Source organism: Gossypium hirsutum, chromosome A11 (assembly GCF_007990345.1).
Source record: "Gossypium hirsutum isolate 1008001.06 chromosome A11, Gossypium_hirsutum_v2.1, whole genome shotgun sequence".
Lineage (NCBI taxonomy): Eukaryota > Viridiplantae > Streptophyta > Magnoliopsida > Malvales > Malvaceae > Gossypium > Gossypium hirsutum.
Window position 1 is genome coordinate 78,425,281 of NC_053434.1, and position 24,289 is coordinate 78,449,569.

Sequence of the window (24,289 nt, forward strand, 5' to 3'; positions counted from 1 at the left end):
CATAGTGACTGAATCAACGTTATAAACGTCGGCTGTTTTCATTGGCTTTTCCTCATGACTTGTCACTGATAGTTATTCAGTGACATCTCCTCTATAAACTCATAGGCATCTTTCGGTGTTTTATTGTTGATGGTTCCGCCCGCCGCTGCGTCAACCATTTGCCAAGTCAAAGGATTCAGACCATTGTGAAATGTTCGTACTTGGAGCCAAAGCGGTAACCCATGGTAAGGGCACCTTCTCAGAAGGTCATTGTATCTCTCCCATGCATCGTAGAGTGTTTCTAAATCCATCTGCACAAAAGAAGAGATATCATTACGTAATTTAGTGTTTTAGCCGGTGGAAAATATTTTAGTAAAAATTTTTCGGTCATTTGTTCCCAAGTAGTAATTGACCCTCGTGGTAACGAGTTCAACCACTGTTTAGCTTTGTTCCTCAATGAAAAGGGAAACAACCGAAGACGTATGGCATCATCAGAAATGCCATTAATTTTAAATGTATCGCATAGTTCTAAGAAGTTGGCTAAGTGAGCATTGGGATCCTCATCCTGCAAACCATCAAACTGAACAAATTGTTGTATCATTTGAATAATGTTAGATTTTAATTCAAAAGTATTTGCAACTACAGCAGGTCTAACTATGCTTGATTCGGTTCCTGTTAAAGAAGGTTTAGCATAATCATACATAGTGCGTGGAGCATGATTTTGATTAACCGCAATTGCAGTAGGTAGCTGATTGCCTTGGTTTTCAGCCATCTCTTCGGTTGGGGGTTGAGTATCGTCTTCTTGCTCGTTCTCCGTGTATCTTAAGCTGCGCCTTATTTCTCTTTGGTTTCTACGAACTGTACGATCGATTTCTTCGTCAAAAAGTAATGGTCCCAACGGGTTTCTTTTAGTCATAAACTATAAAAACCTGCCAAGAGAAAGAAAGAGTAGGTTAATAACACATAATCGCTCGCTCTCGAGCTATCAACTGGCCTGCTCACACAAGCTGTCAGTCAAGATGTAGCTACGCAGTGCTACTCACACAAGCTGTCAAGTATCCGCAACATATGCCGGTATACTCAGCCACCGGTAGGACATACAAGACCAGCACTCGGATCACATAATCACATAACACATAATGACCCTAGTGACATGTCACTTGTATCTTAATTTATTCCTAAGGTTCAACGGGACTTCTCACTTGCCAAATCGTCGTCGACTCGTTCGTAGAATTATATTCATTCACATAACCAAACATACAATTCATGCAATATTAAAGCATTTAAGTACAATTATTCTAAAGCTTATTTTTAACATACGAACTTACCTCAGTACAAAATGGCTAACAGTTCGATTTAGTCTACAACATTTTTCTTTCCCCATCTAGGTCAGAACCTCTTCTTTCTTGATCTATAATATCAAATTTAACTCATTCAATTATCACATTACTCAATTTAATCCCAAAAGCACCTTATGGCAAAAACTATATTTTTGCCCCTAACTTTTCGACATTTTACATTTTAGTCCCTAAACTCGTAAAATGATTTTCATTCAATTTTATCACACCCAAGCCTAGCTGAACCTATTCCTTGCTCATAACAACCTAGATTTTTCATTTATTCACATTTTTACACACATTTTACAACTTTTATAAATAAGTCCCTATTTGACATTTTTATCAAAAATCACGTGGTAAATGTTGTTTATCTAATACCCAACATGCATTTTCTACCATTAAACATTAAAATACACAAATCTTCAACATGGGTAAAATTTTAGACTTTGATTTTCTTTCAAATTAGTCATTAAAATAGCTAGATTAGGTTGAAACAACTTCAAAAAAATAAAAATCATTAAAAACGGGACAAAAACGGACTTACAATCGAGCTTCGAAGCTTGGCCAAAACCCTAGCTATGGTGACCCTTGAAACTCGGCTATGGGGGATGAAATTAGAAAGATGAACATCTTTTATTTGTTTTATTTTGTCTTTATTAACCAAATGACCAAAATGCCCTTAATGTCAAACTTTGAAATTTTACCTAACCATGTCCATTTTTGTCCAACTTACAGTATAATGGTCTAATTATCATTTAAGGACCTCCAATTTAAAATTTCATAGCAATTAGGCACCTCTAGCTTCTAGAACACATATTTTGCACCTATTGCAATTTAGTCCTATTAGTCAAATTGGACACTCTATCGATAAAATTTCTTAACGAAATTTTTACACAATCATTCAATCATATTGTAAACCATAAATTAATAATAAAATTAATATTTCTACGTCAGATTTTTGGTCCCAAAACCACTATACCGAGTTGACCCAAAAACGGGCTATTACATGCAAGAAACAATATAAAATGGCTATAAAGGCGAGAGAACATATTGTAAAAAAAGGAGTTTTTGAAAAAAAGAAATAAAAAATACAAAAAATTGGAAGGTGATTTTTTTATCTTATTTATTTATTTTTTGAATCTATTTTTTATACACATAAAAAATCATAAAAATAAAAAATAAAAGGAAGACCTTACCTGGCCCTTCACGCTCTGCCATCGTGGGTAGACGACGCCACCACCACCGATGACAGGTGGTTTTGACGAGAGTTTTTTAAAAAAAAAGAAAAAAATCGAAGGGTTTCTTCGAGATTTTTGAAATTTAGTGTTTTTTTTTTTGAAAAAGCGAGTTTCGATCTAAGTTCAGAAGGCCAAGGTGATTAAAAGGGGCATTTTTATATTTTACCGGACACCATGGACGGCGGAGTCGTCGCTGGCGACCGACAGCTGGCATAGCAGAGCTCGACAGCTCCCTTGGCCGGATTCTAGACTATGCTCAGAGAAAAGGGAGAGGGTTTCAGAATTTTTTTTAGAAATGGGGGTGAAATGGTTTTTTTTTGAAAATTTTTTGACTTAAATAGGGTCCAAAATGGTGTCGTTTTGGCTTATTTCCTCACACGCCAAAATGACGTCGTTTTGGTGTGACCTGTGGCCTGACCCAATCCACTTCAAGGCTCCGCGTGTTTTTGAACTAAAGGTCTATTTACTCTTTCGATCCTTCCGTTTTTTCACTATTTTTCAATCTTGTCCTACTGCTATTTATTATTTCTTTTAGTTTAGCCCTTTTATTTTGTTTTTTGTGCAATTTAGTCCCCCGATTGCTGCCCCCTTGGGAAGGACACATGTCCAGGAACTTTGGGATAATTTTCCATTTGGTCAGTGTTTATTTTAGCATGTTTCATTTTGATCCCCTATTCTTTTTTTTTACAATTTACACCCTATAATTTCATTTAAATTTTGATCTAGTCCTTATTTATTTATTTACAAGTTAGCCCCTTTATTATTTATTTTATTCTAATTTACCCTAATACTTCATTTAAATTTAAATTTTATCCTTTGCTTATTTAATTTCAACCCTTTTTTTACAAATTGTTTTATTTATTTATTTGTTTGTTTGTTTATCTATTTATTTATCATTTCTTTATTTATTTTTAAAAATCATATTGTTTATATCCTCTTATTTGTGCATTTCTTTGTTCATTTATTATTATTGTCATTATTATTTTATCTTTAATTTTTATTCTTGTTATTTTATTATTCCTTTATTATTTTTGGCACAACGCATAAAAAATGTAAAATTTTTAAATCATGACAATATTCATTATTTTCGGAATTAGAAAAGTCATGTCCCTAACTTACGGGATATGACTTCTTTTTAAAATCGAAATAATCGAATATTCATTTCAAAAATATAAAAATGAGATTCAAATAACGATCAAATGGCATTTATTCTTGATTTCGAGGATTTAAGGCATTGTGCCCTAACTTACGGGACATGGCCCTTTCTTCTCGATTAACATGAAATAAGCCCATTTTCGTGAAAATTAATTTAGTTAAGTAATGTTTTAATAAAGGATCGTATTTTAGAATCTCTTCAAATTTTTAATTTTTAACACTAAAGATATCAAGTAATCAACTAGGTACCAATTTTGGGCGTAACAATGGTGCTAACCCTTCCTCATGGGTAACCAACTCCGCACCCGTTTTCTGGACTTTTGTAGACCGAAAAATATTGTTTTAATAAATCAAATCTCTTATTAAAATGATCAAATTACAAGGTGACCAGATCACACCTCCTAAAAGTGATAGGTGGCGACTTCCATTTTTGTTTTTCTAAATAAAAAGTCGATTTCAAAAAAAGTTTCAACATTGATGTTTGCATTTGATCTGGATTTCTGAAATTTCTTTCTCAATTGAAAATTTAACTTTCTTTTACTATTTTTTGGTTTTGTTTTTCCTTTGCTCTTTTTTAGTTTTTACTCGCAAAATATCTTTCTTTGCTTTTATAACAACAAAGAAGATAGAAAACAAGAGGAAAAAATTAATTTATACATTTAAATTTCTCCTCTTTTTTTCTTTTACATTTTATGCAATTTCTACACAAAATAATATGTATGTTTAAATTTCTTATGCAAAGTTTTCCCTTTTATTTAATTAGAAAGGTTTACTAATTGGCTAATAATAGTATCCTATTTTCTTTTTCTTTTTTTATGAATTATTTGTTTATTTAGTTGCTTGTGTGGGATTTTCTAGGCATTCACGAAAGGTTTTTCTTGTTTTCCCTTTTTTTTTTTTGGTTCTTCAAGTGTGAGGATGATTTGTTGGGTTTCATTTCAAGTGATTAACTATTCTTTTTCTCTTTTGATGGAGAATAGATTAAGGCAAGCCAAATTTTCCTTCTTTATGGTTGTTTGCAGCTTTGATTGGTTTCTTGATTTCAATGAAACCAAAATTTTAAGCTAATTTTATATTGCTTAACATCATATTATTTCAGTTTTTTTAAGGAGGAAGATAAAGGGGGTAAGGTCCTTTTAAATATAAAGAGAGACAAAAGATGGCAGAAGAGATTCATGGATTAGAAGAACAAATTTTTCTCATATAGTTTATCATAGGTTGGACCTGAAGGACCTGCGACTATGGTTATTTATGTTAAAATGAAAATGATACAGATTCATATGCTAAAATGACATTTCTCATTCTGGATGTCCTTTTAATAAGACCTTTCATTTTTGTTTATATAATAAGATTTATTTTAACTTTATAATCATTTGCTATTTTCATTCATTTAATTATTTACTTCAACTTTCAAAACAAACCTTGCATTTATAGCATGCCTTTATGAAGTGATATTAATCTTTTCTATGTTTCTTTGCCAATTTCATGTAGCAGAATCACACAGCCCACATTGTCAGAGAACTGCAATCATTTGCTTAAAAATCTCCCCACACCAAGAAAATATCCACGTGATCTAAGTACACCAACAAAAGAACCACTCTAATAATTAGGCTGTCAGTTCTGCTATCTTTTTTAGTTTGTTATGCTTCCTCCACCTCCAAATGTATATGACTTTTGTTCTTAAATTATTTTTTCTTTTAGTGACCAACTTGGTTATGGATTCACAATAGGCTTAAGACTTTATCCTTTACAATCTGGAGGGATTACTGACTTGAGTAGTTTTTCTCACAATATATTTAGCCTTCATGTCAATGTAACAGTCTGATTTAGACCCTAATCGGAACGGTAGTTTCGGGACCATGAATCCGAGTCAAAAAATATTTAAATATTATTTTTCATGTTTATTATATGTGAATTTGTATGTGTGAAAATTTTGTATGAAAATTTGATTGTTTGTGTGCTTAATTAAATAAAAGGGCTTAATCGCGTAAAATGAAAACTTGATAGTTTAAAGTATAAGATTGAAATGTTAGTGGCTTTTTAATATGGAGTATTTTGTTGCAATTTTTCCTTTTAATATTAGCATGGACGGCTATGACTTTTATATATAATGGTTTTGTATTAATCAATAAAGGTTAATTTGGTAACTTATGAAATAATACATAATATATCATAACATAAATAAATAAAATAAAGTTTCATACTACCTTGTTATTGCCGAAAATAAAAGAAGAAAGAAAGGAATAAGAAATTAGGTATTCGGCCATTGTTGATTCAATTTTAAGGAATGTTTTGTTTCGGTTTTTGATAATTTTTACGTTTTTGAGATCGTTGCTTCGAATACTACCCGACCCATGCTCGAAATTTTGATTTTGTTGAATATTTTGTGTTATTCCATTCATGAATATTTGTGTTTTGTGATGTTTGATGATGAAATATCAAAAATATGTTTTAGTTAACATGTTCTGTATTGGAGTTTTTGATGATTTTGAGTTATTAGGACTAAATTGCAAAAATAATAAATTGAGGGATTAAAATGTGAAATAGATGAAATATATGGACTAGTATGGTTATATGGAAAATTCGGCCCAACTACATTGTTGTGAGATTTTTTGTATTTTGTGTTTTGTGCAATTAGGACTAATTTGTAAAAGTATGAAATATCAGGGGTAAAATGGTAATTTACCCATTTATGTGTTGTTGGATTAAATTGAGTGCAATTGTGTTTAAATGAGGTTAATTTAAAATTATATAGATCAAGAATAAAGGAAATCAGACTTGGATCGGGGAAAAACAAAAATAGTCGAATAGCCGATTTGTTACGTCCGTCGATATACGACGTAAGTCTTTAAGCAATTAAACATGGTTTATTTTGAACATAGAATGTTTTACTATGATGATTCAAATTTTATAATCTATTAGTATATTAACCGAATGTGATATATCAAAGATTTAATGTGGTTGAGTTTTATTCGATGATTTAAAACCCCTGAAAGTGTGTATGTGTTACATGGAATATTGGACTATTCGATATATGAAATGTTGTGGAATGATTCTATAATTGGGATATTCGAGCTTTGAGCCTAGCAAGCCTTATGCCGGTGACATTAATCGGGCTTTGTGCCTAGCAGGCTTAATGCCGGTGAATAAATATCAGACCTTGGGTCTAGCAGGCCTTGTGCCGGTGTGTGATTCAGGCTTATGCCTAGTAGGTTTTATACCAGTGATTTGTTTTCAAGTCTCTGATTATAAGAGTTCAAGTTATTGTGGATATTGAGCAAATGAAATTGAGTTAAATTTACATTGTATATGTTCGGCCACATGGGTAAGTACATGAAAGCTTATATTGAACTGATATATTCAGTTGCATGTGAGGTTACATTGAATTTTAGTATTTGATTCCATGTGAGCTTATATTGAACTTGTATACTCGGTTATATGTGAAATTATCTTGAATGTGCATATTCGGCCATATGTGATGTTCTTTTGAATTTGAACTATAGGTTACATGTGATATTTTATTTAACTTTTATATTCGGCCACATGTGATGATATAATGAATCTTGTGTATTCGGCTCTACATGTAAGTGTCTATGTGATGATATAATTGATCTTGTATAATCAGCTATATAGGAAATATCTATGTGGCGTTATATAATTGATTCTGAACATTCGGCCAAGGTATCTTAATATGTTAAAGTATACCATTATTGATATAATTTGGTTAGTTTCAATGTTTTGATTATTCAGTGAGTTCTTTAATTTGCCTAAGGCTTACTAAGCTAAGTTAGCTTACTCTGTATGTGTTTATGTTACTCTTTTTTATAGATTTTGGTTGTAAGTTTTGAGCTCGGAGATCGTTATTGAAGTCATCCACACTATCGTCAACTTTCGGTACTTTTAAAAGTCTATTTTCAAACTTATGGCATGTATAGGCTAATAAGTATTTTGTTAAATTTTGGATGTATAAACTTAGCCATGCGAATATGGCTTAACTTCAAAGTTTGGATGTAGTTATGTTTAGTAATGGTTTATTTCGTTTTGATTTTAATGTTATGTGAAATGAATGAAAAGTATATGTGATTAGTGATATATGTTCTGGAAATAGCTTGAAAATGGTTTATTGAACTTGGTTGTGATTGATAATTCGATTATGGTACATGTTCAGTTAATTATAAACATAAGTTCATATGATAAGCTCGTTTAGAGTATATTTTGATATACATGATATAGGGTATGTTTTGTTGTTATGAAAAGAACTTAGTTCGGTTTGCATGTAAAGTGTATCTGTATTTAAAGTGATTAGTTGTTTAATATAGATTGTAAGTGAGATAAAGATATTTACCAAATGAATAGTGATTAGTGTAATAATGCACTATGGGAATTATATGAATTTTAGCAAGATGTTAATTATATGTATATATTTTTTTTTACATGTACATGTTTGTGTATTCGAATGATGCTTGCGATAATGGTTTGGTTTATAATGAAAGTATATGCGTATATATATATTTGCTAAGGAAAATGTGATTATTTGAATGGTATGGATTTGGTTAAATTTGAAGTATGATTCGTAAATGTAATATGATTATTAATGTATGTTTAATAATTAATTAGCAATGTGTTTTATATATATAAATATAATTTGTTTGAATATGTGAACGTTCAGAATTATGTTTTTGTTCAGTAACGCCTCATAACCCTAGTCTGGCGACGGATATGGATTAGGGGTGTTACAGTCAATGTCGTATTTTGTATTGTATCAAACATTACCAAGTATAGCATCTAATAGTTGCATTGGCAGTGTCTATGTATGTTTGTGATACAGAATTGGCCTTAAGTTGTTGATTATTGGTTAATTGTGCATGTCAATATAAAGTTGATTTGGCAAAGGCAATCTTGATGGCTTGTTGCTATGCATAAGCTAATAATGTTTCTTATCTTTATCCATCTAATGTATGTAAAAGGTGTGTAAAAAGAATCAATTTCTATAGGATCTATATTGTTCTAGTGGTGATACTCATAATTTTAACTTGGATGTTGGTTTTATAATGTGTTGATGTTTTTTGTGTGTGTGATTGCTAATCGGGTGATTGGGGTGCCTCCTTCAATACCCTCCATATTAAATCTCGAATTATGATCAAAGCTTCAACGGGTGGCCTGATTTGGAGGATGAGGGCCTTACATGGATCTTGACATGTAAGGTATGTTGATTTAGGAGCATTTTGAGCTTTGAGCTCTTGGATGCTTATTTTTCTTTTTAATCTTTTTAATTGTGCAAGATTCTAGTTGAAACTCACATAGCTAAATAGATTGTTGCAGATACAGAGTTTGAATGAAGATGCATGGAAGAACAAGTATCTACTTCCCTGCTCGATAATTATTAGTATATTTAAAGTTAATATTAGCTTTCATAATTACTTTCCCTTCTGATTAGAATTCATTATTAATTCCCCTAAAGTTAAAAAGCAATAAGACAACAAGTTTTCGACAAAAGGTTGTTCTGGTCTAAGCTAATAAAGGACTAAATATTGCCAGGTTGGCTCTTGAATTTACTTTTTCAATACAAACCAGAAAAATCGAGTTGTGTGGGATTCAAACAACTTAAAGTGCTTCACTGGTCTACTTTTTCCCAACTATCATCCATGTCAAAAAGGGTTTTGCAACAAACAAAGCAGCTTCTCTTTGATTGTGTTAGGGGTTGGTAAAAAATATTCATGAGAAGGAACAGAAAGGGCAAAGATTTAAAGGATCTGGTGAGGAGATGTTAGATGTGAAAATATAAAGGGATGAGGAAAATGATGTGGAGATGAATCCAACATTAAACAATTGTTGGAGTTCGATATAATTAATTCAACCCAAGAATAGAAGAATGATTTTGAATCCCAGAAGAGGGATATGGGGATAGTAATTGAAAATGTCATTGTAGAGGAGATTACAAGTGAAGTTTGGGATTGGGCAATGTTTGTTTAAATGTCACAATGAATATGACATTTCATTTCTAGTTCTGTTACTAATTCACTTTGAGTAGTTTTAGTATGATCATGAAATCATTATAAACATGTATATAGGGTGAGACATTGCTCAATGCTAATTAGATATTTGGTGTATAGATGTTTAAATATCATTGTTGGGTTTGTTTGGTGTATAGATGTTTGGTATTTTTCATAAATATAAAAATGAGAATAATTATTATTTTTGGATCAATATTTGTAATTTTGGTAACTATGATTCTATGAGATTATGTTTTGTCCTTCGTATTATACATGTAGTGAGATGATGTAGTAGATTTGGTAAAAAAATTTGTGTCAAATTTGATGGCTGGAATCACCCATATGACAAAAGGTAAGTGTGCGTGGGATGAGAGGGTAGCATTTGTTGGGGATTGGTCTGCATAAATTCCCCTTGCAAAATGTCAAAATTACATCCTTCCCCTATAGATGAACCAAATTATATTAAGAATAATATTAAATTATATATTTCTATTTTTATTTAAATTATATTTAATAATAATTATATTAAAATATAATTAAATTATTTATTTTTATTTTTATTAAATTATATTAAATAATAATTTTATTAAAATTTAATAATAATAATCATTTATCTATAAAAATTATGTTAAAGGTATTCCGCTCATTTAAGCCTTTTTCATTATGCTATTACAAACATTTATTCCATTCAACCGAACAGAAGAATACTATTACAACTCTATTCCATTCCATTCAACAAAATAATTGAATTACTGATTACAATTCTATTCCATTACAGTCCTATTTCATTCCCCAACCAAATGTGGTATTAATTTCTTTTAGTAGATTGCTTCAATCATGCTTATTTTAAATAATGTTATTAACAATAGTTTAAACTGTTACAAAGTTTTGCCATTCAGTGTCATATATGCAATCACCATGAAGTTTTTTTAGTTTTTGTAACATGTCGTCTCCAGTTCCTTCGTCAGGGGCAACAATGACCCTGACTACCGCTTCATAGCACGTATATTAAGGTATGTGTAAAAGGACATTCCACCAATGGCTATAAACGCACCAAAAATACTGGTTGTGCCAGGATTTGAACCAAAAAGATAATAATTTCCAAGGAGGATAACACAAGTTTTGAATTGTCCAAGAACCACAGAGGATATAGCAGATGTAGCCCTGAACATGAACCAAACAACAAATGAGGTAAAGGGGCAAATAATTCTCCTCCTTTTTTTTTTTTTTACATTTTATCACCGTTCCACTTTAGACGTCCAATTTTTTTTTTTTATGCATCTTGAACAATCAGAAAATATCAAATCCGACTTCTTTTATTATGTTTACTTCCATCGTTTGTTTCATATTAATCAACTCTAAAATGTACTTTCTAGAAAAGTTCAAAGATTTTCGGAAAACAAAAGAATTTTTTTAATACTAGATAAACGCTTGCACCTTGTTGCGGGCATGGTATTATTTTTAAGTTGCTAAAAGGATTAAAAAAAAGTAGAGATTAATCTAAATTATATTCGAAATAGAAATACTGAAATTTACAGTTTTAAATATTTTTATTCTTAAAAAAAAACACTAAAAGCAAACATTGTTTTATTAATTAATATAATAATATATGACTCAAGTGAAGTCTCAATCTAAAAAATTATGTCAAATCCAGGTTAAAATTGAACTAAATTTGCAGATTTGCTGACTAGCCTGCTCATGGCCACGAGCAGTTGGGCACCTATTCTTAGGAAAGTGTCAGAGAATAAGATTTAATTTCAGTTCACTAAAAAGTTGTTTTTCGTTAAACAATCAATTTTCTGTCAAATGAACATCAGAAAATGCCAAAATCATTTTCCAAAAAAGTCATTTTGCCTTGAACAAAAAGAACCGGCCCTGGACCTAGCCAGCCATGAATACTTATCCTATGTTAAAGGGGAAAAAGCACTGTACTATAAAACCAACCCCATAAAGCAAAAAAGATGATATTATGGCAAGTCGTAAACATCAATGATAGCAAGTTGCAGCATGGATCAAACTAAAAACTAGCTTAATTGGAACTTACCCAAGTGTCAAAGCACTGGACCACTGAAGCAAGAAGCCAAGAAAAGCAGACACGAGAATGGCTGATGTACTGCTGAAGCTCCAATGGAACGCAAGTAAACCAGGAGGATCCAAAGGAATCATAAAAACCAAAAAAACCAAAGTGATTGGTGTAGTCTTCCACATTAATCTGTTCAACAAATTCACAACTTAAACCAGTGAGAAGTTTTGAAATATTTAAGATAATCAACGTAAAGGAAAAGAAATATTTTCTTGCACGCAGGTAACCATGACCATGTTTGGATATTATCGGGAAAGGAATAGTGAGAACAAGAAAGGATTAATCTTATCTCCAAAAGGAACTTACAATCTTTCCTATCAAGAGAACAAGCAAATATTACTTAAAAATTTGCATCCCATCTAAACATCCAAATGTAGAATCTTTTTTCGCAGGCTATACATTTATTCCACTCAACCTAAAACTGCCAAACAAGCTCAGAGGAACATGAAACATACGCCAATGCTGTCCATTTTTGTTGTTGTTGCAAGTTGGACCAAAGTATTTTATTGACTGCACTAGGTATTATCCATGCCAATGCTACACAAGCACCGAAGAAGATGAATTGTAAATCAGTTACAGTAGCAACAGCAACCCCAACTGATACAACTGCTAACGCAACCACCTGAAAGATTTCATAGGATACGAGGAATTAAACAAAGAAAGAAAACGAAAAGCAAATTGCCGACACTTGAGTTTGCTATTGAAAGTGTTGTTGGAAATCAAAGTTATAGGATTACTACTGTCAATTGAGAAGTTAAGATTGAATTCACTGTTTTTGATCATGTTAATAACCTCTAATCCGATTAAATTTATTGTTGATTCATTAGCTTAAAATGTTCCATCCAATCGGAATCTCGATCCCACAATTAACTTTCTTCTAAGGATACAATCTTCAGAGTACTTAAAAAGTATTTTGTTCTACTTTTTTCTTTCACTCGGCAGATGCATATTTGCATCGCTAGAAAACTCATTCTGAATTTTAAAAGGTCTTGAGGTATGGATCAGATGAGCCAATCGATTCCCTTGTATCCTTTATTATCAATCAACAGGTGGACTTGTTCACTTGAGGCCTAATCGAATCCTTCAGAGACGATGTGGAATTACATCACCTACCCAATCTAGTTCAAGAGATGAGTCTAGAAAGGCTATTTGAGAAAAAAAATTACTAACAGAAACAAACCGACCTGATAATCCTACTGCTGTCTAGAATTCCAAAATTACATAAACAACAACTAAGATGATTCTGGACAAAAGAACGCGAGCTACACCCAAATTTAGCAATGACCCTTCTACCTTCGTTAAAACACTAACAAGCAGAGAGATGACTGAACAACGTGCAAAAGGACTTTGTTACAATTGTGATGAGCTATATGCGCAAACCCAATCAATGCAAAAAGCTTTTCTAGTTGGAAATAAAGGACAATGAACCAACAGACATAACAACAGATGCAAGGGAACTGTGACTTCAAGCTTGAGGACAAGGTTTTTTGTAACACCCCCAAATTTTCAATAAGATAGAGTACTGTTCTGAGATTTGAAACAATGAAATGACGAAAAAATTAAAAATTGAGTCAGATACAAATTTTACAAAAGGAAAATTGATATTAGGGATAGAATTCGATGAATAGTATTGTGGACATTGGACATGTAGCAAAAGAATTAAATTGTAAATTTGAAAAAGTTGGAGAATTAAAGTGCAAATTTAATCAAAAAAGAAATAAGAGTTATTACTGATTATTTGGCATGAGAATAAAATTGGAATATGTATTAGTGCGATAAAAACAACTCTTGGAAATAAAATGAAAAAGATTTCAAAATATATGGATTAAATTGTAAAATTTCTATTTTTGTCGAGAAGAGGATAAAAGTGTAACTTTTACCATACCAGGATTATTATTAAGAGTTTAATGTGAATTATGATATTTAGATTTGATAAGTATCTATTGTTGTGAAGAAATTATGCAAAGAGACAAAAAGGCAAAATGGTATTTTTATTCTAATTGTAGAGGTTTAAGACTCTTTTCTAACGAGTTTAAGGTTATGAACTCACTGAAGATTAAAATATACTCGAAGGAAAAATTTAGGGAAAAAGAAAGCTCTGCCTAGGTCTTAAAAATGTCTTCTCTCTGTGATAACTCCGGTTCTGTGAAATTCATTGCGGAGGAGTTGATGCCTAAAAAAATTCAATTTAGAGAGAAATATGTTGACACGAGTAGTGACATGATGGTTGATCTGTCTTCGGAACAACCTATTTCGTGAAGAGACAAACTCGCCGGACAATCTCCAAAGGACACTCTCAATAGATCGGAAGGAAAAAAAGAAATTGACATATTGGAAGGAGACATCCAGAAATTATTTGTGAATGGAGTGCCTGCTATAACTTTCTCGGATAGGATTCATTAAATCCTCATTCAAGGTATGAAGAACACCGTGATTTTAAAATTTCTTGGTCGTACTATTAGATTTTAGGTTTTCCAGAACAAAATATATAACTTGTGGAGACCCGTGGAGCCTTTGCATATGATGGATATTGAGAATGGATATTTGCTGGTCAAATTTCAAAATAAACTAGATTGTGAAAAAGCTCTTTTAGAAGGTCCCTGAACCATTTTTGGTCAATACTTGACTGTCCAACCTTGGACATTAGCTTTTGATCCTATACAGGGATTTCCAAGTGTTGTGATGGCTTGGATCAGATTTCTTAGCCTAGTTGGTTATTTGTACAATCATAAAATCATAAAATCATTACTGAGATAGGGAGAATGGTTGGAAAAGTAGCCAAGTTGGATATGAACACCGATAACAGGGCAAGGGGTCACTTTGCTACAATGGTTATTTAAGTTGACTTGGATAAACCTTTGGTTTCCTAAATCCTGATTAATGGTCGAAAACAAAATGTGGAGTACGAATCTTTACCTACAATTTGCTTCCTTTGTGAGAGATATGGGCATGTAGAGAATTTTTGTAATTATAGAAACCATGATCCCATTGGTGAAAAGAATATTGACCCACCGGAAGTGCCATCAGAAAGTCGAAATAGGGCCGCGGACGGGTCAGAGAAGACGAACGAAATTTACAGGCCATGGATGATTGTCGAAAGGAAATCAAGGTGGAAGTTTAGAGAGAATGCGCAAAACTCTTTAGGAAATCATGAGAGGGAAATTGAAGGTTCTCGTTTTAGGGTCCTTAACAATAAGGATTTGACCAAAGAGAATTATGAGGTGGATTTGCCAGATTCTCGGAGACCTAGAAGGAAAGAAGTTTTAATTGGAAATTTCCATAAGGATTCTGGCTTCCAGCACAACGGTCAGACAGACGGGAATAATAATAGCTTACAACTCTCTAAAGAACCGTCTAAACACCTGGGCCTTGGGGTTTCTCCGAATTTTCAAGCCTGAGGCATGATGGATCAGTTTGGCCCGAAGTCAGTAGCCCAGTTTAATCCTGAGGTTGCTGGTAGTTGCAGTCGGTCCCCTACGGCGGCCGGATCGCAAAGAAAATCTCATAATGAGGTAGATCTTTATCTTGAAGGCAGGGCTTCAACCTTTCGGGTAGAATCAACATTTGTTGTGCATAACCAAAACGAAATTCTGGTGGAAGTAGGAGGTCTCGATTCCGGCAAACACTCGACTGTGGTTTTTCCTGAAAACAAAAATCTCAATATTAACAGCAGTGATCCTTCTCTTAAAAGATCCTTGGGTCTGTCTACAGTGGCTTTCTCTGGCACGGGAAAGGGAATGAGAAACAGGGGAAGGAGAATTACTAAAAAAACAAAGCAGAATTTTCCATAGTAATAGTACCTGATTCAAAACCTCTGACTCACACCGAGTGATGTTGAAGGAGTCTCTGGAGCAACTGGCTGAGAGTCTTTCGGCTTTATCCAAAGGTGATCTTGATTTTGAAGTTGTTCCAAATTTTGATGAACAACAAGTGGGAGCTAGTCTTTTGGGTCCTTTGAACTTTTATGGTTATTTGGGTTTGATTTATTTTAAAGTTTCGTTGTTTTTAATCTTCTATTTGGTTTTATTTTTATCTATTTAATTATTTATTATGGGCTAAATTTAAATATTTTTACATGGAATTGTCAAAGCTGTGCTAGCAGAAATTTTATTTAAGCTTTTCGAGAATACAATGTGGAACACCGATCTGATATTATTTGTTTGGTTGAACCGAGAGTGAGTGTTATTAAGGTTAATTCTATTATTGAGAAATTGGGTTTTAATTGCTCACATCGAGTTAAAGTTGTTGGTTTTGCAAGTGGTATCTGGGTCAGATGGAAGGAGACGGTTCAAGTTCAAATCATTCGAAACCATCCTCAATTTATTTTTTTACGTATTGATAACTTTATCCTTAATAAGTTCCTCTTTATTTATTTTCTATATGGCAGCCTAGATAGATCAAAACGTAAGCGTCTTTGGAAGGGGTTAAAATCTGTAATCCCTGATCATTCTATCCCTTGGCTTATTATGGGGGACTTTAACGCCATTTTATCACCTGCGGATAAGAAAAGTCCATTTACCATAGGTAAGCGATGTGATTTATTTGGACATTTTGTTGATTCTTGTGAGTTGCAGAACTTGAGGTATAGTGATTCTTCCTACACTTGGCAACGAGGTGGCCACTTTTGTTAGACTCGATCGGGCCTTAGCAAATGACGCTTGGATGATAACTTTCTCGTAGTGCTTAGTTCATCATCTCACTTGGATTAAATCGGATCATCGGTCTCTCTTATTGTCTACTAGACCGGATTTTTGTATAAATAAAGGCAGACCCTTCAGATTCTTAGCAGGATGGACAAACCACAATGATTTCCCCAATCTTGTCAGAGATAAATGGAAATTTGCAGGTAATATGGTTGACTCATTAACCTATTTTGTTTATTCTGTCAAAGATTGGAACAGGAATGTGTATGGCTTTTTGGGTACTCGTAAGCGGAACCTCATGAGATCGCTCAATAGTATTCAAAGTGCCTTAGTCAACTCTATCTCTACATGTTTAGCTAAAAAAGAGATGGAAATTAAAGATGAGCTAGAAAACGTTCTAGACCATGAAGATTTACTCTAGAGACAAAAAGCTCGGTGTGATTGGCTTCAATTGGGTGATCGTAATACTAAATTCTTCCATAGTGTACAATAAGGAGAAGGAATTTTAACCAAATCACATCCTTACGTATAGATAATGGAGAATAGTACTCTAATCAAGATATCCTGCAATCTAAAGCGGTGGAATTCTTTGAAAGACTTTATGGTGAGGTACCTTCTGTCTTGAGAGACATTCCTAATTTTGGTTTTCCTTGTCTTAATCCCTCAAAGACTTTTTTTTTGGAAGCTGATATAAATGATGAGGAGATTAAAATAGCGTTATTCGACATGGCCCCACTAAAAGCCCCTGGGAGTGATAGTTTTCATACTTATTTCTTCCAAAGTTAGTGGGATATCCTTCGTAATGATATATGTCAATGGGTTAAGGATGTTTTTGCTAGTAGTTTGATCGATTAGGACTTGAATAATAGGTTGATTGTTCTCATTCCAAAAAAATAAAGTCCTAATGATTTCAGTCATTTTCGCCCTATTAGTTTGTTTTCTATTCTCTAGAAGTTGGTGATGAAAGTGATTGCACATCGGTTTAAGGTGATATTCCCTAAACTGATATATCAGGAACAAACTGGTTTTATAGCTAGACGAAACATTTCTGAGAATATCATTTTGGCTCAAAAAGTCATCCATTTTATGCAAGGTAATAGGAAAAGAAGGAATTGGATGACTATTAAGCTAAATTTGGAAAAAGCTTATGATAGAGTTAGTTGGGAATTTATTAATGCCTTATTGGCTGTAGCTGGAATCCCTGTCTTTCTACAGAACGTGATTATGTCGGCTATCTTTTCCGCTTCTATGCAAATCCTTTGGAATGGGGTGCCTACTCAGAAGTTCAAACCGATTAGGGGAATCCGCCATGGATGTCCCTTATTGCCTTATCTCTTTGTGCTCTGCATGGAATGGTTGGGTCATTTTATTCGGGCTGAAATGGATAACGGTAATTGGGATCCAATTCACTTATCTCGTAACGATCTTACAGTATCTCATCTGTTCTTTGTTGATGACTTGGTGATTTTTTGCAAAGCTCATCTTTATCAAGCACGGCTATTGGATAGCATTCTTACTCAATTTTATAAGATTTAAAGGTCACAAAGTTAGTGTGGGAAAAAGCAATATCTTCTTTTCCAAGTCTATTAGAGTTGATGTCTATAGTCAAATTAGCTAACTTTTCAGATTCCAAGAGGTTCAAAATCTAGGCAATTACTTAGGTGTCCCTCTTCTTTATGATAGGGTAACCAAAAGCACCCTGAGTTTTATTGTTGATAAGGTAAGACGAAAATTGCAGAACTGGGATGCAAGGAAGCTTTCTATTGCAGGAAGAATAACAGTGGCTCAACCAGTACTTCTCTCGATTCCTAATTATTTTATGCAATCTATGATGATTCCAAAAGGTGTTTGTGATGAGATTGAAAGATTGGTTAGACAGTTCATTTGGGGATGTACTGATGGTCACCCTAAAATGTCCCTAGTGGGTTGGATTCTATATGTTAACCACGGACTTGAGGTGGTCTTGGCTTTAGATATATGAGTGACCAAAATTTGTCCTTTTTTATGAAGATTGGTTTTAGCCTTGTTTCTAAAAGAAATGCACTTTGGGTTCATGTCCTTTGCTCAAAGTATGGCTGGAAAGAACAGTTTCCTACTTTTATTGGTAGGAATCAGTGTTCTCATTTATGGTGATCTCTTTCTAGGATTTGGTCACCCCTTCGTGAAAATTTAGTTTTGTCTATCGGAGATGGTGCCAGTGCCCAATGCTGGAAAGATTCTTGGATTCCAGGTATGGGCTTCTTGATATCTAAAATTCCTTCTTATGCTAACCTTGATTTGGATTGTTGTGTTAGGAAGATGGCAAACTTAGATGGAAGTTAGAACTTAGAGATGTTTCGTATTTGGCTACTTGATGATGTCATTGTAGGATTACTAGTATTCCCCTTCCTCATCCCTATTTCGGTTCGGATAGAGTGATTTGGGCTCGTTCAACGCCAGGAGACTTTCTAGTTCACAGTGCTTATTGGACTTTAAAATATGATTCTTGGAATCCTCAAGAGGAGTATTGGAAGACTACTTGGAAATATTTGGGTCCACAAAGAGTAGGAGTTTTTTATTTGGTTAGCCTTTAAACAAAGACTTCTACCTAACTCGGAACGCACTAGACAGGGTATCGGCCACAGCAACTCATGTACCTTATGTAGGCATGACTTTGAAGATTTGGCGCATGTTCTTAGAGATTCTCTTACAACGAAAGATATGTGGATGCTTGTGCTTCCAGACCAACTAAAATAAAGGTTTTTCTCTATCTCTTTTCAGAATTAGCTTTTACTTAACCTTTGTTTTCATGAAAGATTGTAAGATAGTGGCCTCACTCGATCATGTCTTTTTGGACTAATCGCTTAGCGTATTGGGAAAAACAAGAATTTTTTCATATTCCAGAACATTTCCTCAGAAGCAACTGAAGTGGTGAAAGTCTCTAGTTGTTGGGCTCACCAATACGAAGCTCATCTTGGTGGACAAAAAAGCAACATTCCCAGCTCAAATTCCACTAATAATCCAGATAACACTTGGGTGATTTTATCACTGATGGGGCTGCGGCCGGAGATTCTGGATTTGCGGCAACTAGAGGAGTAGCTTGAGACCATGATGGAAAGTGGATAATGGGATTCACTCGATTCTTAGGTGTTTGTTCTCCGTTTGAGGCTGAAGTTTGGAGCATCCTAGATGGGATCCTCATTCTGCTCAATAAGGGATATAGACAAGGCATTATCATGACTGATAACCTTGAAGTCGCTCAGAATTTGGAGGACTTGGATTTGGAAGATTCCGGGATTACTGCGCTACGCAGAACTCAACACCTCTTGCGGTCGGAAGGGGAATGGAAGATTAAGCATGTCCCAAGAGCCCAGAACTTCGTAGCGGATCGTCTTGCTAAACTTGGATTGAGCTGGAAATCGAGCTTACAAGTCATTAATGAAGCTCCTAAGGAAATAATAGATCTACTAAAAATAGATAAAGTTAACAATTTTTTTATGAAGTTGATGTAATTCATTCTATTTTTTTTCACCAAAATAAAAAATAAAATAAATAAAATAAAATAATTATATCTGATAAAAGTAAATATTGATTTCTGAAAGTTATTTATTTCTTAATTTAATCTTATTAATATACATTATTTTGATAGTTTTGGATAAATTTTAAATATGATAATTTGAATATCTAATTTTTTTATAATAAAAAAAGAGATAATTATTTCAAATGTAATTTTCTAAAAAAAACAACTAATAATTTCAACGTCATAAGTAATTATCCACTTGCTTTTCTTATTCAACACTTTTTTTATTGAAAACATGATATTAAGTAAAAAATTAATTTGATTATCAAATACTTAAAATATTAAATGTTAAAAATTTTTATTTTCAATGAAATAAAAAAAATTAATAGTTTATTTAGCATACCCTAGGTAAGAAGTTCACTCTATATGATTTTTTGGGATACAACATGCACACATCACTAGCACGTAATTCCTATGACTCGATAACACAGCATGAATATATGCTCTTAGCCAATGAGCCAGATGCTTAGATTTAGTTCCCTCCATATGATGTCGCATATTAGGAACTATAAAAAAAAAATCTAACTCTAATGAATTATGAATATGGCCATGCACTCGATCTTATAATTATTATTTACAAATGAAAATCATATTAATAATAGAGGAATTAACTTTTTGTTTCAAAGTCCTAAAATAACAAGTTAATCCTTAATTAGCATGTACGAACAATTTGCAGCGAAGCACAAGGACAAATAAGTTCGAAGACAAATGTCTCATAAGAAGAAAATCATGATCTAAGAATAAAGTTCTAACTAAAAAGGAAAAGGAAACAAGACACCTATACATTATTGATTCCCTATTAGCAAGAGGTGAATCTAGAGGGTTTGACAGGCCACAGGCCCCTTACCCCCTAAAATAAAAAATTATTATTTAAATTCTTTAAATTTTTTTAAAATTTTAAATTAATAAAAATAAAATTATATTTTAACTCCTTCAAATTATAAAAATTTGATTTAAATTTTTAAAAAATATAAAGATATAAATTATAAAAAATTAAATTTCATTTACCCCTAAAAAATTATTTTGACTTCGCCCCTACCTATTACTATACAGCTCTACTACTCATAGATAGATATAGATATAGATGTAATCAGTAATTTAGAACAAAAATTGTTTAGAAATAGTGAAGGGGGACAATAAACAATTTGATTCCATCCAAATATGAGATAAATATTTCCTAAGACAGTGATGGAAACAGAATATTTCTCCATTTTGAAGAAAGCTAGAAATTAATATGAATTCTATGTTAAGAATGTTCTTGTATTCATCATTTCTGTTAATTATAACTTAAGTATTTACCAACACATCAGAATACCTTTGAGAAAGCGATTCTCTTCTTGTACCATATGAATTCTGCCAGGACAATCAATGGTGTAATAGCAATCTTAGCCATCTGATAAAATCCCACACTGGGGAAAACTAAATGAATTAATGTATAAAGTAGGGTGTCACCTAGGAAACTGAAATTAACTTGTTATCTCACCTGTTGTACTTCAAGCTGACATTAGCAAGGCCAGTAGACACAGAGTTAACAAATCCGAAAGTAAACAAAGATAAAGGGGCCAACTCTGACGAAGGAGATGCAGGAAGGATAGAAAAGAATTTCAAACTCGCCATTAATGCCCAGCTGACAGCATAATGAATAACTGTCAGACATACCGGGAACTGAAACCCAACATTTTCAAGAACCTGGATGAACAAAAAGTGTGGAGCATTGAAATTTTAGAATGCTGCTACAGCTAAAACAGACAGTGCAGCAAAAGAATTATGTTGCATACGCAAAATTGATCATACAGACCCATTTGTTCAAGAAAATGATGCCAACAGCAACCACTAAGTTGAACGTAAGAGCAGCAAGAGGGCCACAAATTCGTTGTTGTTCATGCTTTGCACTTTCGAATGAATGCAACTTCTCAAATAAAGAAGCTTGATTGTTCTCCAGATCCCTGCCTTTTTACCCAAAAGGGAAATGTTTGAAGATTTAAGATTACACAAATAATTTATAGAATGTACAAATGTTAAAAAAGATTATTGCCTGCATTGACCAAAATGTAACAAGAGTGGGGATTGGAGATATGAGGTGTAGTTCAACAGACCATAATCCTTAAATGGATCCAAACACCCAAAGGACCTTTTGGAGAAAAACAGATATTTGTGTTTTACGTATTAAGTTGGGAGAACTAAATATGCTTAAGCTTCAAGTAAAACCAAAAAGAAGACCAGGCAATACATGCATGCATGCTGTTTCCTCTTTTCTTCATATCAGCAGTGTAGACACAAACAGAAGAAAAAAATTATTAAATGTCAATACCATGAGATACATGTAGTAAACTGTCATGCTACCTAATATGATTTGAGTTTAAACTTGTTGTATAGTGTTTATTACACTGGCATCTTGCTAATTAAACATGATTTGTGTTCGTATCAGTGTCCAAAATTGCCAAAGTCTAGCTAAAAGCTTTCAAAGCTTTAGAATGGAAAATCTAATAGAGACATTTAGTGTATCAGGCAACCCAAAATTGAATCTTTCTCCTGGATTATGAAGGTAAAATAACGATCAAATTCAAGTTAGTCTCTAACACTATGTTTGGATTGCATTAAAATTAAGAAAAGGAAAGGAAAGTAACAACATTTCTCTTGTTTGAATAGTTTTTCTTATTTAAGGAAAGTAAAGGGAGTTGAATTTCCCTAGCTTTCCCTTAATTTACTTAGTTTTTAATTAACCAACTTGAAGGAAAAGCTAGAAAAAGGAAAATAAGGTTACTGATGTGAAATTACATTTTATCCTATCAATTCTTTATATAAATTATTTTATAAAATGATATAATTAGAAAATTCCATTATAATCAATCATTTCTTTGACTTCTCTCAATTTAACCAAACAAAAATAATAAATATTACTTTGCTTTACAAATTTTATATTTCGAAACAAGATAAAGATACATAATGTTCTCTTTTTAACATTCATTTCTTTTCCTTTACTTTGTCTAGTAAATTCCAAGGTCCATAGCAGAGGTGAATCTAGGGGCTGATAAGAGTTCGGCTCTCCCAAAATAAAAAATTATTATTTAGAAATTTTTTTTAAAAATTTTAAATTAATAAAGTTAAAATTATATTTTGATCTCTTAAAATTATAAAAAATTTAATTTAATTCTTAAAAAATTATAAAAATAATAAACTATAAAAAATTAAAATTTCATTCGAGCCCTAAAAATTTGTTCTGGCATCCCCATAGATCTTTGAGGCAAATAATGGAAGCCACAATTTCCCAGCCTAAACGGCCAAACCTCAACTTCCATCCCAAAAATTTAAACCTGAAACTTCAAAATTGGAATCTCAAGTTCTAACCATCAGTATGTACCCTTGAAGACACTGCTATACAAAGTTTGCTTCAATAAATACTACAACTTCTCACCCAAAATTCATATATATATATATACATATATATACTAACAGGATCGTTGACAGAAATTAATGAAACAGAAGCAACCAAGACTGGCGAATTAACAGCTTAGCAGCAAATATATTTCTAAGCAAAAAAGGAACACGAAAATGAAAAATAAAAATAAAAATTAAAGTATTAATGTATTTTACCTGGTTTAGCAAAATCATTAGGGTTTTGCTTCCTCACATCTTTACTAAAGAAAAGACCCAAAATCTGATTAATGCGCCGCATTTTTCGACTTCAAGTTTTGGTGCGTTATATGTTTTACAAGGAGGAGAAGGAGAGCGGATTGCCATTGCAATCGAGTTCAAAACCAAGGAAATGTTAGGATGTTGACCAGCCGGCCAAGGTCTTTGTTTTTCTTATTTTTAAATTAAATACTTTTATTTGATTGTAAATTCCTTTTAATTATTATTTGATTTATCTGTGGTAGTTTCTTTGATTTGTCGTTGCTGGTGGCTTTGCCTGCGCTGCCCTCGATCAGTAACTGTATTTCACTGTTATAAGCCTGCATTGCATTTTATAGTTAAACAAATGATTGGCTCGACAAAGTGCCTTAAAAGGGTGAGGTCTTAGTTCTTTTGAACAACTCTTGGTTACAGGTTCTCTAGATTGCGCACGAGATGTTATTGAATCTTGCTTAGAAAATTTGAGTTTCAGTACTAAAAATAATGTTTGCCCATTTCCAAAAAGTTTTGGATCCACTCAAACTAGACATCTGTAGCAAATTTACATGTGACAAAAAGAAGTTAAGCATCCTCTTCCTTGATGTTACAAAGTGGGCAAATGGGGGGTACCATGTCAATACGCCTCCTGAGCTCACCTCTTATGGAGAGACAACTGTGGCTTTTTTTTTA

General features: G+C 32.9%; 1 protein-coding gene and 1 non-coding gene across 2 annotated transcripts; one reads left to right on the plus strand and one right to left on the minus strand.

Moving 5' to 3' along the window:
* Positions 1 to 216: 216 nt before the first annotated feature.
* On the plus strand, positions 217 to 323 carry LOC121210160 (small nucleolar RNA R71). Its single transcript, XR_005905288.1, has one exon. It is a non-coding gene; the product is annotated as a small nucleolar RNA R71 (small nucleolar RNA).
* Positions 324 to 10,369: 10,046 nt separating this feature from the next.
* Positions 10,370 to 23,802, minus strand: LOC107890772 (nucleotide-sugar uncharacterized transporter 1). Its single transcript, XM_016815308.2, has 7 exons — positions 23,582 to 23,802; positions 21,786 to 21,937; positions 21,471 to 21,676; positions 21,303 to 21,396; positions 12,241 to 12,407; positions 11,747 to 11,914; positions 10,370 to 10,866 (listed from the first exon to the last, which is right to left on the minus strand). Exons 1-7 carry the CDS (start codon positions 23,661 to 23,663, stop codon positions 10,689 to 10,691), a joined length of 1,047 nt encoding a protein of 348 aa, XP_016670797.1. The 5' UTR covers positions 23,664 to 23,802; the 3' UTR covers positions 10,370 to 10,688.
* Between the last annotated feature and the right edge of the window lie 487 nt (positions 23,803 to 24,289).